Raw genomic sequence first — 17,110 nt, 5'->3', positions numbered from 1 at the left:
ACTTTAAAAAGTGTCACACAATTCAAGGAGTATGGGAACTTTTTTTTTTTCTTTGCAGGGCTGTGTATGCGTTAATCCTGAGCACTGTGCAAGTTTTCTTATCTTTTGCTCCTCAGAGCTTCTGATGAGACAATCTAAAGCTAAGCAGCCACCAGAAACAAAGTAGTTGTTCTGGAGCATATCCTTGACATTTAACAGATTTCAACACTAGGTTAAAAACAAAATATTCTAAGCTCTAAGAAAACTACAAAACATTGTTCTGCTCACAAACCCATCATGGATGACGAACAGCATTTATTTCCCCTCTGACTTTCAATGCTTATTAGATAAGCAGCATATTCCTGTTTGTTATTTTTCTCTGTTGAAGATAACACTCACCAGACAGCACATTTTTATTCCTGACTGTGAGCGTACTGTGTGCGTGCAACAAATTTGAGGAACTTACTTGCCGTCGGTGGACACACCAACAAATATTTTTGTCTATGTTCATCTTCATCTGAGCCTGCGAATATTTCAGGGTGTCCCTCTTTTCACTGTTTCTGTTGGATTCTCTTCAGAGCATATCGGTTTTTCAAAGCTGTGTGAAATCAGACCTGACAGCAGTGAGACCCGGCTGTGCTGCAGGATAAACCTGCAACAGGACTCCTGCTTTCAGGCTGATGTATAGGTTGATGATGGAGTGCTGCTGCAAAAGGACTACGACTGTGTTGGATTATGTTAAGTATTATTATCAGATGAGAAGGGAGAAGAGGGATTGTATAATTTCCAGACACATTTTATAGCACAGTCAACTTTTACCTTCAATTGTTCTAAAACAATATTGTATATATCAAAAATAACCTAAAAGAAATGCAACTTTGAAATTTGATGCCTTGAAATTGACCTCATTTTTTCGGGTTTTACTCTTTCTGACACTCCAACCTTCTGCAAGTAATCACAACAGTGCATTGGGAACTGGGACATTTGATATCAGTCCAAATCGATCGCCAGTAAATACAGGCAATACCAATTCTGATAAAGATACTTTTTTTTTTTTTTCATGAAATGTCTTTGTCATTGAATAAGTTGGTGATTTGACATCAGTTAGTTGATTACACAGGGCAACAGCCAAAAAGTTGTTTCTACTGTCTTAGGGTCTTTTTGATGTGATGAATCCAAAAAAATCACATTGGTTTTGCTCAATCAGGTCAACCTTTTGAACTATGGTTGCAACCACTTGTTCTCACATATGAAACGGTTTCCTGAGAATCTGGGGTTTATGAGTGATGAGCAGGAGGAGAGACTCCATCAGGACATAGAAGAGATGGAGAATATTGCACAATGAGGATGTAATGTTCACTTTACATGTACTTACCCTTATCAGTGTTTATTATTCAACTTAGAGAAATCCAAGTTTGTAACATTTATTTAATACAGTCTATTAGAAAACTTTTTTTTTTTCTTCCTAAAACCTTTTTCGGATGAGAAATGTTAACAGAAATGAGCTGATAATGTCACAAAAGTGTAATCAATTTAGCCGTAAGATTGGCTTTCTCTAAATCAAAAACCTGACCTGATTGAGAAAAATGGACGTCATTTTTCAACAGTGCAAAATCGTTCTAATTCAGATGACAAAACAGAGACAACTTCCAAAAGATATTTTTTGTAACCCAATGTTACGATAAATTACAGGACAAAGTTATTTGTGAAATTTGTGTCTAATTATCAAACAATAATATACACAATGTTGCAGAGATGAAAAGTAATCCCCTTTTACTTTCTGCTATTAATATTAAGTTGAAGTGCTTAAGGGGGAATTAAACAGAATGTATTTTGAAAAGAAAGCAGACATGTTGAGTGCAAACATTAAATAAGGTAAGAAATCCGACTCGTCTATTTAAATGTAAGCTCTTAATATTTGGGATTTCAATTCCTGCATATACACTGCCATTAAATATGTGAGCAAATTACAGCAACTTCCTGGACATGTAGAGGAAAAACTGCAAACAAAAGCATTGATCTCATCATGGTATTGATCCAAAACCATTACTCACCTCAGCATGGATAGTATTGATATTTAGATCAATACTCCCAGTCCTGCTGAATGGCAGCCAGGGGAGATTCAAGGATTTCTCAAACATGCGTGAAATAATCAAAGCAACACTCCAGGCATGTTTTTGATGGGAGAATAACCTTATAGCATAAAATAAAGCTCAATAAAGCTGCTTTTTCTCAATACCCCCTACATTAACCAAAGCAAGTATCATGAAATGCAGGACATATTGTAGCAAAAGCCAGCACTGCATACAGATTTACGGCTGAAAATAGTCCTAAAATCTATTGAATCCAATGTTTTGATGTTGAAAGCAAGGTTCAGTTGACTTAAGAGGCTTTCTAGCCTCTTTAGAAAATGGATTTCAGTAAAGCGAATGTTCTAAATATCACAGACGATATTTTCAGTCATTTGTATTATTTGTTTATGTTGGAGAACAGGGACTATCACAAACACAAGCCTGAACCCCAAAGTACCTTTCTAAAAACACACTTGTCAGTCATAGCATTTGACCCTTGTCGGGTGTGTTAAATAACACTAACAGTCTCTTCTTAACGACAATTGTTAGAGGCTGGGGTTGATGAGGTGGCAAAATAACGTTGTGTCCCCAGAGTTAATGTGTTACAAGCAGGAGAAATGGGGAGCAGTAGGGATTTGAGTGAGTTTCATCAGAGCCAAATTGAGATGGCTAGACAACTGGGTCGGAGTGGTATCAAAACGGGAGCTCATGAGGGGGTTCCTCATCTGCTGGGGTTCAAGGACGGAACACTGCTTAACCTGCAAGAAGACTATAGCTCACTGTTACCTGTGGGGGGCAAACCCTGCCCCTCAGTCCTGAGATCAAACTGGCAAGTAACTACAACTCTGTAAATACTGGTCTTGATAGTTAATCACAGTTTGTTGTATTTGCTGCTTTGGCCCAGAATAGCTTATACTGTAGACCAACATTTGGCATGTGAGTTGTGGAAGAACGTGCTTACCTGAGTAACACGTGGCACCAGGATGCACCACAGAAAAACTCTCTTTGTAGTGATAAATATGTGCCAAAAAGCAAAAATCGGCATGTGAATAGTTTTTGCATTAAATCAATGAGTCATAGGTGTTTGCTTCTCAAATCAATCAAGCGTCTGGAGGATGTACTCGATTGCAAAGAGTAAAACAAGTGAAGCTTCACTTCCCAGCTTCAGCATCGAACCGACCTTCTTGGTTGCCATGCGCAACTTCTGATGTCTTGTGGATGTTTTGGCAACACATTCAGGGCTAACATGCTATACATTTGGCCATGAGGTTATAAGAATATGCCTTTCCATTTTGGAAACGTATTTCAGTCCAGATAAGAAGCAAACCTTCAAAGGAAAACCTGGTCTGTGTTTTCTCTACTTGTGGACAATGGCTCTCTCTGTGGTCCACTGAAGTCGAAAACCCTTCGAAGGGGTTGAATATCATGTCAATGACTTTTCTTCACATCTATTATTGTATTATCTTTTTTAATTGGGGCAGAATGTGCTGATTTTCTGAGATTTTTAACTCCACGCCGTCACACGTCACAGTCGGGTGGTTTCTCAATTCTGCAGGTCTGTCAGTAATCGGGCACGGGCATGGCTGCATAAATTGAACAGAAAGAAATGTGGGTAATGAAGCATTTAAGTGTGAGTAAAAGAGGAAATCTTCATAGCACTGCAAGTCTGTCTGGATAAACCGAAAGCAAGTCTTCAAAATTGTTCAGCAGTCAACCTAAACAACCAAGTGGCGTTGTGTGCTAAATCCAAAAAACCTTTTGATTGTTTTTGACTACACAAAAGTAGTAAATGAAACAAAATGTGTTCAACAATTAATTCATTTACATTTTTTTATAATCCTCTAAGTTAAAAGGTAAAAGTATTTTGCCCATTTTAATCCTGCTGATTGTGCTACAGTATCCTGCTGATTGTGATGTAAGGGTGGCGATGTGTTAATTATCTTAATTGGCTGCATCTGTGAAGGAGTGGATATTCACCATTGTCACCGAGCTCTTGTGCTCTCTGAACCCTTTAGATTACATTTACTTATGTTAATTCGGTTAATTAGAAACTGTAATGACAAGTCCGGGCATGTTTGTGCATTCACACTCCAACCCTTTTGATTTCACCCATCTTCCTTTAAATAGCACTCGCTTTATAGTCAAGGTTAAATTTTCCAAGCCACATTCAACCTGTGGTATTAATCTGATCGTGGTTGTCCTGATAAGAATGTCCTTTCTGCTCTAAGGATAATTAAAGTTAAAAGTCCATGTTTGAATTTTCACATCCTCAAGTAAGAGTGTTTTTTTTTTTTGTTTTAATGCCCTGTGGAATCTGGTTTCAGCTTCCTGGGATGAAAAACGAGGAGTGGGAGATGTTACCGCTTATGTGTGACGATGATGAAAGCTGGAACTTATTAGCAAAGGCTGACACTGAGAAGCAGAAAATCTTCATGGGAGACAAACATTTCATACCATGTAAGAGGGAGCTTGTACGGCCTTTTTAAGAAATCTCCTAGCTGTTTTAAATTCAAGATTTTGACCCTGTGAAGTCTGTATGCATAATCTATACCACTGCTTCCATCACAGGGTTCCTTTTTTTTTTTGCTTCCTTGGGAATAGACTCAGTATTCCCCGGGTTACAGGGGTTTTTTAGCCACAAACAAGGATGCCTCTGTTTCACTCATCTCCGGCATAGGAGCTCTGTCTGTCTCTGTCACATCTTCTCTCCAGGATTCTTGTCTTAAATTCTGCAGCTTATAAAGTTTCTTCAAACCTTCAGACTCTCTTCTGTCACTCAAATGTATGAATTTTCTTTCTTTCTACTTTTTTTTCTTTCTTACAAACTATATTATCTCCAGGTTCACCTATTCTGCTGCTTTCTTCTCTGGGTTTCTGCATACCCGTTCCACTTTTGTGCCTTTTAACCAACACATTTGTTTATTTCTTAGCTCCTTGCTATGGTACCAGTAGTTGTTGTGGACAGCGTCTCCTGCAAACAGATAATTTTAACTGAACAATATCTGGATGGATGTTCATAAGCTTTTGAAGCTTTTAGAAATCAAAACAATGCATTATAGACTGAAAATTAGCTTATGCAGTGCTTGTAAAAAGCATTATTTCACCTTTTTCACTTGATGCATTGCAGTGAGAAACTTTGATGAATTTTATTAGGATTCTGTGTAACAGAGCAATACAAAGCAACAAAAAAACTGAAGTAAAAAAGTTGTTTTTTCTTAAACAAAAGAAAAATCTATCTCCAAATAAAATCTGCTGCCTTCAGATGTCTTCTAATAAGTATATCCAACTGTGTGTATTGTATTATCAGTACAAATAAAGCTACTCCAAGGAGGCTTCAGAAATTTCCTTGAAAACTTTATTGAACAAACCGAAGAACGCAATGGAAGAAACAAATACTGAATAGCATAATTATTACATTATGCTAACAGGGAATCATTTTACCTGCAGCATCCCACTGCGGGACGCTTTTATTCAGAAGGAAAAAGGTGGCTGGCAAGAGTTGGTTGTAACTGTGATGGAGTTAAATCAGAGCAAGCTTGGGGGGGGGAATACAATAGATGCTGCAAAAGACTTGAAACCTGACCAGAATAAACAACCTAAACGTACAACAGTAGCTACAGTGTAATGATTTGGATTAAAGCATGATGACGTGTTAAAATGACCCAAAGTTCAGACCTAAAGGAACTAGAGAATATTTGGCAATACATAATAATTGGCTTTTCATACCCTCTTTCCAATATGACATTAAAGAGATGGTTTTATGAAAACTTGCCCCATGGATCTGAATCTAAACGAATGAAACACTTTCTATATCTTTCCATTTGTTATTATCTTTACAATGATGCCATGCTTTGTTTTGGTCTCTGACAGAAACTCCCCATGAAATATGTTAAGTTTTATGATTTTGATGTGAAAAAAAGTGGGAACAACTCGGGCATTATAATGTTTTGGTGCAATGCAGATTCCTGTGCGATTGTTGCTTTTCGATTAATCCAGCATGAACTGAAAATGGCACAATGTCTCTCTTTAAATAGACGTCGGAGTGAGACAAGTGCACTCCTTTCTCCTTAAAAATCCATACATGGTTTGATTTATTTAATGCGTCCTTCCTCTCACCCCTTCCAAGGCTCTCGCCCCCGCGACTGCGGCGATCTGTACGCCAGTGGTCAGAGAGAGGACGGCATCTACTCCGTGTTTCCCGTTCACCACCCTACAGGCTTCCAGGTCTACTGCGATATGACCACGGACGGAGGAGGCTGGACGGTGAGTCAGACCTGATCCGGAGAAAAAAAACCCCACATAAAACACAAAGCTCTTAAGCTTTTTTTTTTTTTTTTTGTGCGTGCATTTCTGCTCAGTCGATACGTTTCCTCTATGGTGATAATCAAGATGAAAACAGGAAATTGGAAGAGGCCCCGCAGGCCTTTTGAACCCATCTACTCTCGTAGGATATACAGAATGAATTAAGCATTCAAAGTAGAAAAAAAAAAAAAAGGATTCACCAAAGCTGAACCCACCTGCACACATCAACTCCATTCACTCATCCAGCACTTAATGTTGTATACATTTTTTTTTTGAGCACCTACTGTAATTACAGATGTACTGCCTCGGGATTCTCATGTATTAAACATTTCATCAAAGTTCGTGTAACAGAATAACAAGGAGATATCAGCACCGAGCTTCAAGTGCCCCTTTTAAAAATATTTCTAGGAGATTTTTTTTGTGTTTTTGTCATATAGAAGGTAGATTTTTTTATTTTTTTTTCAAAAGAAATCTGACACAGGAGTTGCTGGACGAAGAAAGCTATTAGAAGAGCGGACATGGCATGTTCAGGCATTGGAGGTAAAAAAAAAAAAAGGTGTTGTCAAATAGCAGAAGGGGAGATTTAAAGATCAGCTTTAATCTAAATTGCCTGCTGACGCCGAGATGCCTCTTCAGATACAAGTGTAGTGCAGTTTAGGAGCGACAACATGCACAGCTGGCACATTTGAATAAAGCTTCTGTGTACAACAATTTATCATTCTGCTTCAAAGGCACAAAAATAAACTGTTTCCATTATGGGTGACAGATTTCCGACTTGCTCCTGCTTTCTGCACCTTTCTTTCCCAAGTATGTCTGATGAAGCTTTGTAATCCTTAAAGGTAGACATAGACATTTAGAGCCCTTCCAAGCATAAGTAGTTATTTTCCTCACTCCAAAGTCTCTCAGTTGACTGGACCTTCTCAAGTAAACAATCCCGTTTGATTTGGACTGTCTTCTGGAAGTGCTGCATCTTCTGGGAGAGAGCGAGAGGAAGAGAGAGACGGCGAGGTGAACAAACACTGACACGCAGCTGCTTGAAGCTATATTGGGAATTGTAGTTCAGATGTGTTTTTCTCAGTACAAGCGAGCTCTTTCCAGTTAGAGACATTTATTTATTTTTTTTGGTCCTGAGGTGTACCAAAGCTGCCTTTAGGAAGCGCAGACGTTCCTACTGGAGAAGGTGTTTATATATATATTTTAAAGTTTCAGCGACGTAAATCAATCACAACCTTTCATTTTACCGTTTCCCAGGCTGTGATGCAACTTTTAAAAATGCATAAAGAGGCGAACTTTGAAATCCATTCCAAACTTTTTTACAATGTAATTTTCATTTCTGTATGTGCTGAGCAAAGTGATGCAAGTTTTTTGAAAAGTGTTTCACACGCTCTAGGGGAATAAACACTTTTCAGAATTTAGTTTTGAACTCAATGGGGTGACATTTTGACAGCTGTTTCTGTGGTCCATTTTTATTTATTTATTTATTTTCATTTTTTGCTTCTACATAATACAGTACCAGGTACATATTTTCACAATCTTGGTAAACATTTATTTAAAAGAAGAAAACTACAAATAAGTTCAGATTTTTATTCCAGTAACTTCAACTCACACTGAACCTTTTAGGAGGAAAAAAAACAACCTTTAATTTGAGAGCATTTATTCAGTATAGAAAACAAAGAAGTGTACTATGCTCTTTACGCTAATTCAAGTTTCTTGGAACTTCTAATTAGCAATTTATTACATTCTTTTTGTCCTAGGATGTAGATAAAACATGATGAAGACTATTTATTTTAGCCATTACCCACTCGACTAGACTAATGTTTATCTCAAACCTGTTGGAAAGAGTGTGACCTTAAAGACCCCCTGTCTCCATAACTATTAAGCAGTATGGACATTAATGTCAGAAAGCATTTGTAAAGACAACACTACTTATTTCTTACCATCATAAAAGTGAGTAAGAATAGATTGTACTGGAACTTTAACTGAGTTTAGATGATCCAGATTGAGATATAGCGGATGCTCACCATAAAGGATTTATAAATGTGTGACATCTTATCTCACCATGTCGTTTTGTTGACTTTGAAAATGTTTTATGTTTTTAAAGCCCCATCCGGAGATTAACACTGCTAATGAGCTAAGGCTAAAACCGCAATGGTGTTCTGTTTTGTTAATACTTAACACTTGTCCCCATGAAAATAAACAATAAGAAAATAAAGAAAGAAAGTACAACAGAGGATATGTGATGGTGTAGCACCAGAATGGATTAGAGTTAATCAAGTCAAAAAATGATCTACCCAAATTATTATTGGGTAGAGAGCCCTCTCTCCGTACACTCCAAACATTTGAATTGTTATAGTAGAAGAAGAAGAACTGTCCTATTGACTAAAGGTGATGTTAAAAAGTACTGACAGCTAAGGTACTGCTAATTGTTCCACCGAAAACATCTCCTCCTCATCACCTGCATTTATTTCCTCATTTCAATGGCTGGACTTTTCAAAATTTTCCAAAGCAAGATTCTGGAACTAAAATAAAAAATTTCACCATAAGGTTATTTTAATGTATTCAAGTCTAAAATTCCTGCTTATTTTATCCAAGGACGTTTCCAAACCTCTAAGAAGTGATGTTTACCCTTTAATTGGAAAAATCTCAATTTATTATAACCATTAGGAGTTAAACTGTTATAATTTCCACAGTACTTGCCAAGTCAAGGCTGCGACGTGAAAAAAATATCGCAATTTTTTCTAAAAGTAATTCACCGTGCGCTTCTCTTCCTAATCCTCATGACAGCGAGCTGCGTGTTGATACCCGTGCATGCTTGTGAATCTGTCACCGAGTTTGCGTGCGAGGCAAGGTCAAACCCCTTCCCTCCGCTCCCCCCTTTTCCTCATCAAATGAAGTAAATCTGTCAGAGTGACGGGGTTCTAAGCGGCGCATGATGGAGCGGAGCGACGTACGAGCCCGTCAGGGGCTGGATGTGTTTGCGCGCGTCCATCTATGCGTGAATTACCGTTTGAATCAAAGCGAAGGCAGCCCCGCACGCCACAAACCCCGAGCTGTTCTCAGTTAGCGGGGTGCTGTCCGTGCCGCCCAATAAAAATAAAAAATAAAAAAAAGGGATATTCACAGCTGCTCAGATTGAGGCGATAACAAGCAGCTACTGATCCTGCCTGCAGTGTTGAGCTGCTTGTGATAATCTCTGAGCCTCATTAGGAGATCAGCATTGTGTAGTCCAACAGGAGCAGGTAGCAGGATTCTCAGGGAGCTGAGTGGCTTACTGTCTGCTGAGCTTAAATAAGGAATGAGCCATATGCTGCCACCTCATTAGCATGGTTTGACATACTGTTGCAGACAGACTGAAAGATGAGCAGGTTACTCAGAAGAAAAAGGGGGAGGGGACCGATGAGCCGTTTGAGGAGGGAGAAAGTGCGAGCAGGACATAAAAGACACAACGGAGGAGCATGAATGTCATTTTTCTTACTCCCCGTAAAGGCATACTTCAAAAATGGCCTGTAATAAAATCTTTCTTTTCTGCTGTATTGGCAGTAAAGACTGGGGGGGGCTCTCGGGGAGCCTTGAAGATAATGGAGTTATCTCAAGTGGCTCTAGATTTTGATACCAATCAGTACAATTACACCATCAGTCAATTATGACCTTTCAGAATAGGTTTCTTTTTTTTAATGCGTGGCGGCTCTGACGGCACCCGAATGCATCGCGCCAAGCAGATCTGGTTTCTTTTTCACATGAAAGATGTGTCCTTCGTTGTGAGAGGCTCAGTGGGAAAAAAAAAAAAATCCCCCAAAAAAGTCAAACCTAAAGCAGTCATGAAAAAAAAAGGGGAAAAAAAAGGCAAAATGATCAAAGGCGCTGTTTTCCATAATGCCACATTAGATTCAAAATCAAGCTGGTAAAACTAGCCTAGGACAGCCACCCACAGACAGTCAGTGCTTCAAACTTCCGGAGTGAGGGATTATCCTCTGGATTCATGTAAGCATAAAACTATTCAGTGAATAATGAAGCCTTGGGGGTATATTTGTCGCCCCAGCCACTCGTTCGATAAATTACTCATTACCAGATTTCTTTACAGAGTTGCCTCATCAGTTTTTAATAAAATGCTTCAAATAATTGAAAAAAAAGTGAAGCGCTTCCCACAGGGATCAGAAAAAGAGCAGATAACTGTTCACTGCACTTATCTGATTTATTCAAAGATTAAGAGAAGAAGAGAAAAAAATGACATCCTAAAAGAACGTAGTATTTTTGGGCTTGAGCAGATCTGAAGAACAACTGAGGAATACTTGAGCTGAACATGTGGGCTGAATCTCTCCGGGTCAAAAGGGACCTCGAGAGAAAAAAAAAATCACTGATTGTGAGTATTAACACAGAAGGGAAATCACTCAAAACACATCTGAAGCAGTAATCTGAAGAGACGGAGCAGGGAACTGAACCAGCCAGAGGCCATATCCATTAAGTGATGCTTCTTGCTGTACTTTTGGATTTGGATGCTCTTTGCTGAACTTGCTGGTGTCTCTCTGGAGTTTGTGTTTTGCTTTATATGGTGAGAGTCTAAAGTAAGTTTCGTGTTTATTTAAAAAAAAAAAAAAAAACATTCGGAGCTTAGTCTCTGTTCAGACGAGGTAAAACATTGCCTGTTTAAATCAGATTAGGAACGTTTTACGTGATGCAAGTTTCAGTTTGTTTGTCCTTGAAGCTATATTATGTTAAAAAGTAAAAACCGTCGAGTCAAAATATGTATAAAAATCACACACAGAGGTACATATCAAAACATTTGAATATTGTGCAGAAGAGTAATATTTCTTGAAACGGTCATTTCATAGGGATTCATTACACATAGAGTAAAATATTTTTATGCTTTTTCTTTCGCCATTTTAAAATTCTGTTTCTCAAAAAATCAGAATATCCCATTAGATGAGTCAAAAATGGATGCCTTAAGGACAGGCTAGGCTTCTAAAACGTACATTTCTGACCTCTAGTGAAGGATGTCAATTCAAGTTTTAGGACGTATAATTATTTAGTCTTTCCCATGATTGTGTCATTTTTACAGTAATGACCTTTTTCACATTATTCAAATCTTCCAGGATACTAAATTTTGGGTTTTCGTTCCCTGCTGGGCTTGGTGCTGCAACTGTATGTGTTGTATTCGTAGATGCATTTCCTTTTAAAACTGCTCTCCTGCTGTTGTTGCCTTGTATACGTTAACCAGTTTTGCCAGAGAGCCTTCATATCCCGAAATGAGTCATAGATGAGAAAATCTGAACCGTTCCTCTGAAAATTACAGAGAGTTTGGGCCTTTGGAAGGGAATATAAAGAAATACTGGGTGACTCACAACTTTTTGCACATTTAATAGGATTCTGAATGCCTGTGAATAATATAAAATATAGACGGACAAAGTGACTTGTCTCCAGGAGTTTAGCAGGAGAAGAATATTTTAGCATTGCAATGTTCCAAAGCACACCATCACAATAGCAAGTAATCCAGTTCATGCGACCTTATAGTTCACTCTTCATTATCCAGTAAAATGGAACACACAGTGACATTTTTCTAACATTTTCTATGCTTGACAGTATATCTTTGAGTAACTAATTTCAATGGAAACTTCAGATCTTTGAAGAACAGCACATTGTTACTTTATACCCAGGCTCCCATGGTTAAAACAAATTTTAAAAAATCCAGTAAGTGATACAGATTTGCAAAGGATAGAATGTTTTTGCAGCTCAGACTAGAAGACACACAGCCTCCTTATCTTCATCCCGGTCCCTCAACTTCAGCTTCAAATCCCAGTACTATCACTATGTCTCCAAAAAATAAAAAATAAATAAAAAAATCAAAGTGCATATCCTTAATGATTTTACTTTTGCTTTCCACCTGAGCAAAGAATTGCTAAAAAAGAAAAAAAAGATGTTTTATTTCTGTAAGTATTCCTCTCATTTTTATCTGAATGTGAGACGTGGTAATGCGATGGTTCTGATTTGCCTTTGCCGTCACCGTATTTTCATCTTTCGTTGCCTTAGTGACAAGCTAAAATAAGTAGCTTAACGTCGAACTAGGTTTAGCTGAATCAAATCAGTGTTAAAAGGTATCAAAAAGTTTTGAGGTTTTTGCAGTTCTATTTTTTTTCACCTACGTAAGATGTTTTTCTTTATATCTGAATACAAGTTAGGAAATGTAAAATTTTCTAACTTTACATTTACATTTGACTGCATAAATCCACTTTATGCAGTCAAAATGATATAATTAGAACAATAAATTATAAACAAAACTTCTTAACTCATAGTGCAGGTCCCATTAGTGGGTGGTTGGCTTGCCTTTCGTGGTTCTGAGAAATATATATGTATTTTTTTTCTTTTCTAAAATGTTAAATATGAAGTTAATTAGCTTTGATGCTAATTCAGCATATTAGGCTTTGCCTTGAAGAAGTACTGCTGATAAGAGAAGTGCACTAAAGGATTTTCAAGAATTCCCAGTTTAAGCAAAAGAACGAGCAGTGAACCAGTAAAAAGGTGCCAGTGGCTACTGATGATGTGCTCCATTTACCTTTGATGTTATAACCTAAATCTTGGAACTATGGCAACCTTTAGCAGCCGATCATATAAAGTCATTGAAATTTGACCATTTTAAAACCAATATTGTTATAAGTTTTTCTGTAGCCATCCATCCATGAGTCACAGAGGTGCTGGTGTCAATGAGCAAGCAGCTCGGATGTTAGCCAATAACATTATAATATTTTCACAGTAATGCAACCAATTATTAAGTTAAAATCCTTACATTTGTTTTAGCTGTTTTTGTTTAGTCATCAAATTCAAGTATGTAAGCAAAGTGTGTTTATATTAAATTTGAAGTTGTTTCAGTCAGAAATTGAAAATTTCAGTCAGTAAAAAATTGATTCCCACATGCAGTAGCAAATTCCATTTCATTTTTTTTTTTTTTTTTGTGGTTAAATTTTGTTTTTCTCAACAAACAAATTTTGTTTTTCTCAACAAATAGGTCGCATCTTTCTACCAAATCTTTCTATATATATATATATATATATATATATATATATATATATATATATATATATATATTATTAGTATTATAACAAAACATAATGCCAATAAGTTAAATTGAACATCCAGCTAGTTGGTTTTTTTTTCCCGCCACACTACTAGAAAACCATATCACTGATTCTAAGTACAGTTTTGAAGCATCAGAACCTTTTAAATACTTTATCAAGTCCTATAAAAAAGTGAGTTATGACAACAGAAATGGTTTTCTAGGAGCAAATACCTCACTAGATGAATCCTAGCACTAATCCACTTATTAGAAGACGACAATTTTTAAGCAAGTGAGAAAGAAGAAAAAAGAAAAGAAAAAAACCGTCATTATGGATTGGTGGGAATGGTTGTCGGAGGAAATTGCTCGATATTTCTCAGACGCAGTAACTCAGGCTCTGGAGACCCGGTCGGTCCATCGAGGTAGAATCAAAGATGGCAGATAGGACATAAAAGAAAAGAGATGTCATTACTGCGCCTCACACCCCTCGGCTCACGAGAGCACACGCCACACAATCCGCATGCAGGCGTTAGCATTAGTCAAAGTTTAAAAGCATATTTCAGCAGAGCAGCTGAATACAAATGAAACTGTCATGTGTACACACAGACAATAAAATGTGTTCGTTTGTGTTTACAGTTAATCCAGTCGGACAGTTAATCCTAAAAGCTGTACACATTCAACCTCTTACCATCTAGTGCTTTCGGGTGACTGTCCTGTCATGTTTTAGTAAAGAGATTCTCAGAAGCCATTTGAATAAAGCCTCTTGGGTCAGAGCAGTATCTTCCATTATTACTATTTTATTTGTTAAAAGGAAGGGACTAAAAATGACCGTAGCGTTATTAATAATAAATGAGTGCAGATATATCGGAGTGCAGCGCGGTTCTGCATTATCAAATGGTGCTTTTATCAGAAGCACAGCAATCACTCACAAAAAAAAAAAAAAAATCCCATTCAGCTAAGAACTGAAATGTAAAAGTTTTAGATTGAATGTACGATTGTGTGCATGTTCTGTTCCTCCTGTGGAGGCTCGGAGTGCCTTTTGAGTGTTTCATAGGCTTTCCTCTATCTCTACGGTTCTTGGGTCTTCAATATTTTATCTGCTTGTTTATTCGATTGAAAATAAAGCAAATCCAGGGTAGATGTTTGTGCATACTAGTCCTATGTCTGTGTGTTATTTTTCAAAGATGAAGTGGTTAATTTCAGAGTGGAATATTGGCTCAGTTCAACGCATATTACCATTCACCAGGATCACATTCATCACAGGCGTTTACTCTGATTTTCAGGTGCTTATTATATTCATACTTTTTTTTTATAAGGATGCACACACATTTTTTGTTTTGTTTTTTTTTGTTTTGTTTTACACTCCAGAACTGGCATAAAGAGAAAGGATAGAGGGGCGGGAGGAGAGCAGGAGCTTTCTGCTGCATTATCACTCCTAGTGTCAGGCGTGTCCTTTTGGATATTAGTGCCATTAGAGCCGTGTGCAGGTTATGTGAGGAAAGGTTAGAGATCTGTAAAAGGCCTGCTGCGGCAACGTACAGCTATTTTATGGTTTTTTCCCATCTGCTATATGACCAGACTCACAACTAGACCTGCAAGTTTCAGGGATTCTGCTTGGTGCCAAAAGCAGATGGAACATAGATTGGAGAACCCTTAAAAAGACAAACTCACCGCAGTCCAATGCATCAGTGGATATGTTGTTTTTTTTTTTTATGTTTTTTTAACTATTTCTGGGAATGCACAGTGTGCATCTCTCCATATGCCAAACCTCCACACATCCAAGGCTAAAACATCCATCCCTTCTTTTTATATTACTTCTCAACTTAAGGTGAATAGCAATTGTTTAGCATCTGAACTTGCAAAGGGCCTCTGTGTTACATCCTACTTATAATAAAGAAATCAAATTTGTAAACGATTTCTAGAAGCCCCTTAACATTTTGAGCAAGTTAGAACAAGTAGAGCATAAATTCCAAAACACTTTAAATTAATTTACTTTATTTGGATCACTGTGGGGTGCCACTGCATGTTGCAATTTTTTTTTTTTTGCAATTTTTTTTTCTTCCCCACTGAATAAACCTACTCAGTGTGACTTCTTCCATTCCTAGGTCTAAGATTGCGTTGCAAGAATTTGAGTAAATGTACAGGATGCTACACATTGTTTAAATTAAATTGAATAGGAAATAAGCATGAGGACGTATCCACTCATTGGTCGTTGGTGTGCTGGGCACATTTTTTGCTTACCGTTTCTGTGTCTCAGCTGAGATCTATGAGAGCTAATCTAATTTCTTTTATTCCACGAACCTTACAAGGCAACCAGTTTTGTTTTTACTTTAGTAATCAGATCTGGTGCTGAAAGCCAGTAAAAAACAAAAAAAGTTAAATAAATGCAGAACGTACTTTGTGGTGTACGTGTGTGTGAGACAATAAAGAGAAAAATTGTTTCGTATTGTTTTTCTCTCTGTTCTCCTTCACTGTTGCCGCTGCTGCTGTGTTTGGACCACATCAGTTTTGGTGATTGGATTATTAAAGTGCTCCCTGACAGATGTTCGCAGTCTTGTTTGAAGATAACGTTTGTGCCTGGTGCTCTGAATTTATGAGTGCCTTCATCACCTGCTGCAGCATTTGTTACCATATCAATACCTTCAACAACATTATCAAATTGCTTGCAGTTGCTCTGCGGTCCTCATTGATCCATCTTCTTGTTCATCCCAGTTTTAGCTGCCAAAAAGCATGCTTCATTTTTGCCTCATTTTCAGGCTGTTTTTATTGTACTGAATTATTTTTTTCTCCCATCTGTGTGGATCACATTTAATGGTTTTTGTATGCAGAATATTAAAATTTTCCTTAAGAATCTCAGTCTCTCAGAAATGTTTGATCCAGTGTTTTAAAAAAGTTAAATTTTAAAACCATTTTAAAGCCAAAAACTGACGGTGTTACAAGTTGTTGCCACATTTAGTAGTTGAAGTTTTTCCCCATTCTTTGTAGCATAGCTAAATCTCAGCTTAGTTATGTTGGTGACATTTTTTTAAATCTTGCCACAGATTCTCTTTTGGATCCATTAAATCTGTTGGATTTTGTCTATTCATCCATCCATCCATTTTCTTTACACCCTTGTCCCTTAGTGGGGTCAGGAGGGTTGCTGGTGCCCATCTCCAGCTATCGTTCCAGGCGAGAGGCAGGGTCACCCTGAACAGGTCGCCAGTCTGTCGCAGGGGTGGTTTTTGACTGAGACATTACAATTAATTTTAAGGTGAATCTTTGCCTTTTACATGTTTTCTTTCAGGATTGCCTTTTATATAGTTTCCTGCATTTTGAGGCAATGATGCTGCCAAGAACAAGAATTATTGCCCATGAATTGTTCGAGGCAATCTACAATATTCCTTTTCCATCTCACAAATTGTTTTGCTTACAAAGAGTGACATTTTGAACGTTTTATAGCCTAATCCTGCACTAAACCTCTCCCACATTCATCCCAAACCTGTCTGTTCTCTAACAATCATCTTAGGTCTTCACAGCACAGCTGTGGTCATGATGAGTTTAAATTTTGCACAGTTGGACCCATTTACTACTTAATATAATCAAATAATGTGATTTTTAGAGGCAAAACTGACTCACCAAAGTGTATCAGAGCAAAGAAGGATGAAAATAAAAACATTGTGAAAACCATATACTGTTTTTTAATTGTTTTCTTTAATAATCATCAACTTGATGT

At 37.5% G+C, this 17,110-nt stretch overlaps 1 protein-coding gene across 2 annotated transcripts in view; it reads left to right on the top strand.

Moving 5' to 3' along the window:
- The window catches only part of fibcd1b (fibrinogen C domain containing 1b), a 151,462-nt gene that overhangs the window by 76,099 nt on the left and 58,253 nt on the right, over window positions 1-17,110 (top strand). For both annotated transcript variants that reach the window (XM_081613124.1, XM_081613125.1), the window contains one exon: window positions 6,178-6,314. In XM_081613124.1, the coding sequence (XP_081469250.1) occupies window positions 6,178-6,314 (137 nt within the window). The remainder of the gene's footprint in view (window positions 1-6,177; window positions 6,315-17,110) is intronic.

Source organism: Poecilia reticulata, chromosome 12 (genome assembly GCF_904066995.2).
Source record: "Poecilia reticulata chromosome 12, P_reticulata-male-v2, whole genome shotgun sequence".
In the NCBI taxonomy this organism is placed as follows: Eukaryota; Metazoa; Chordata; class Actinopteri; order Cyprinodontiformes; family Poeciliidae; genus Poecilia; species Poecilia reticulata.
Note: the sequence above shows the minus strand (reverse complement) of the source record. Positions and strands in the feature narration are given on the sequence as shown.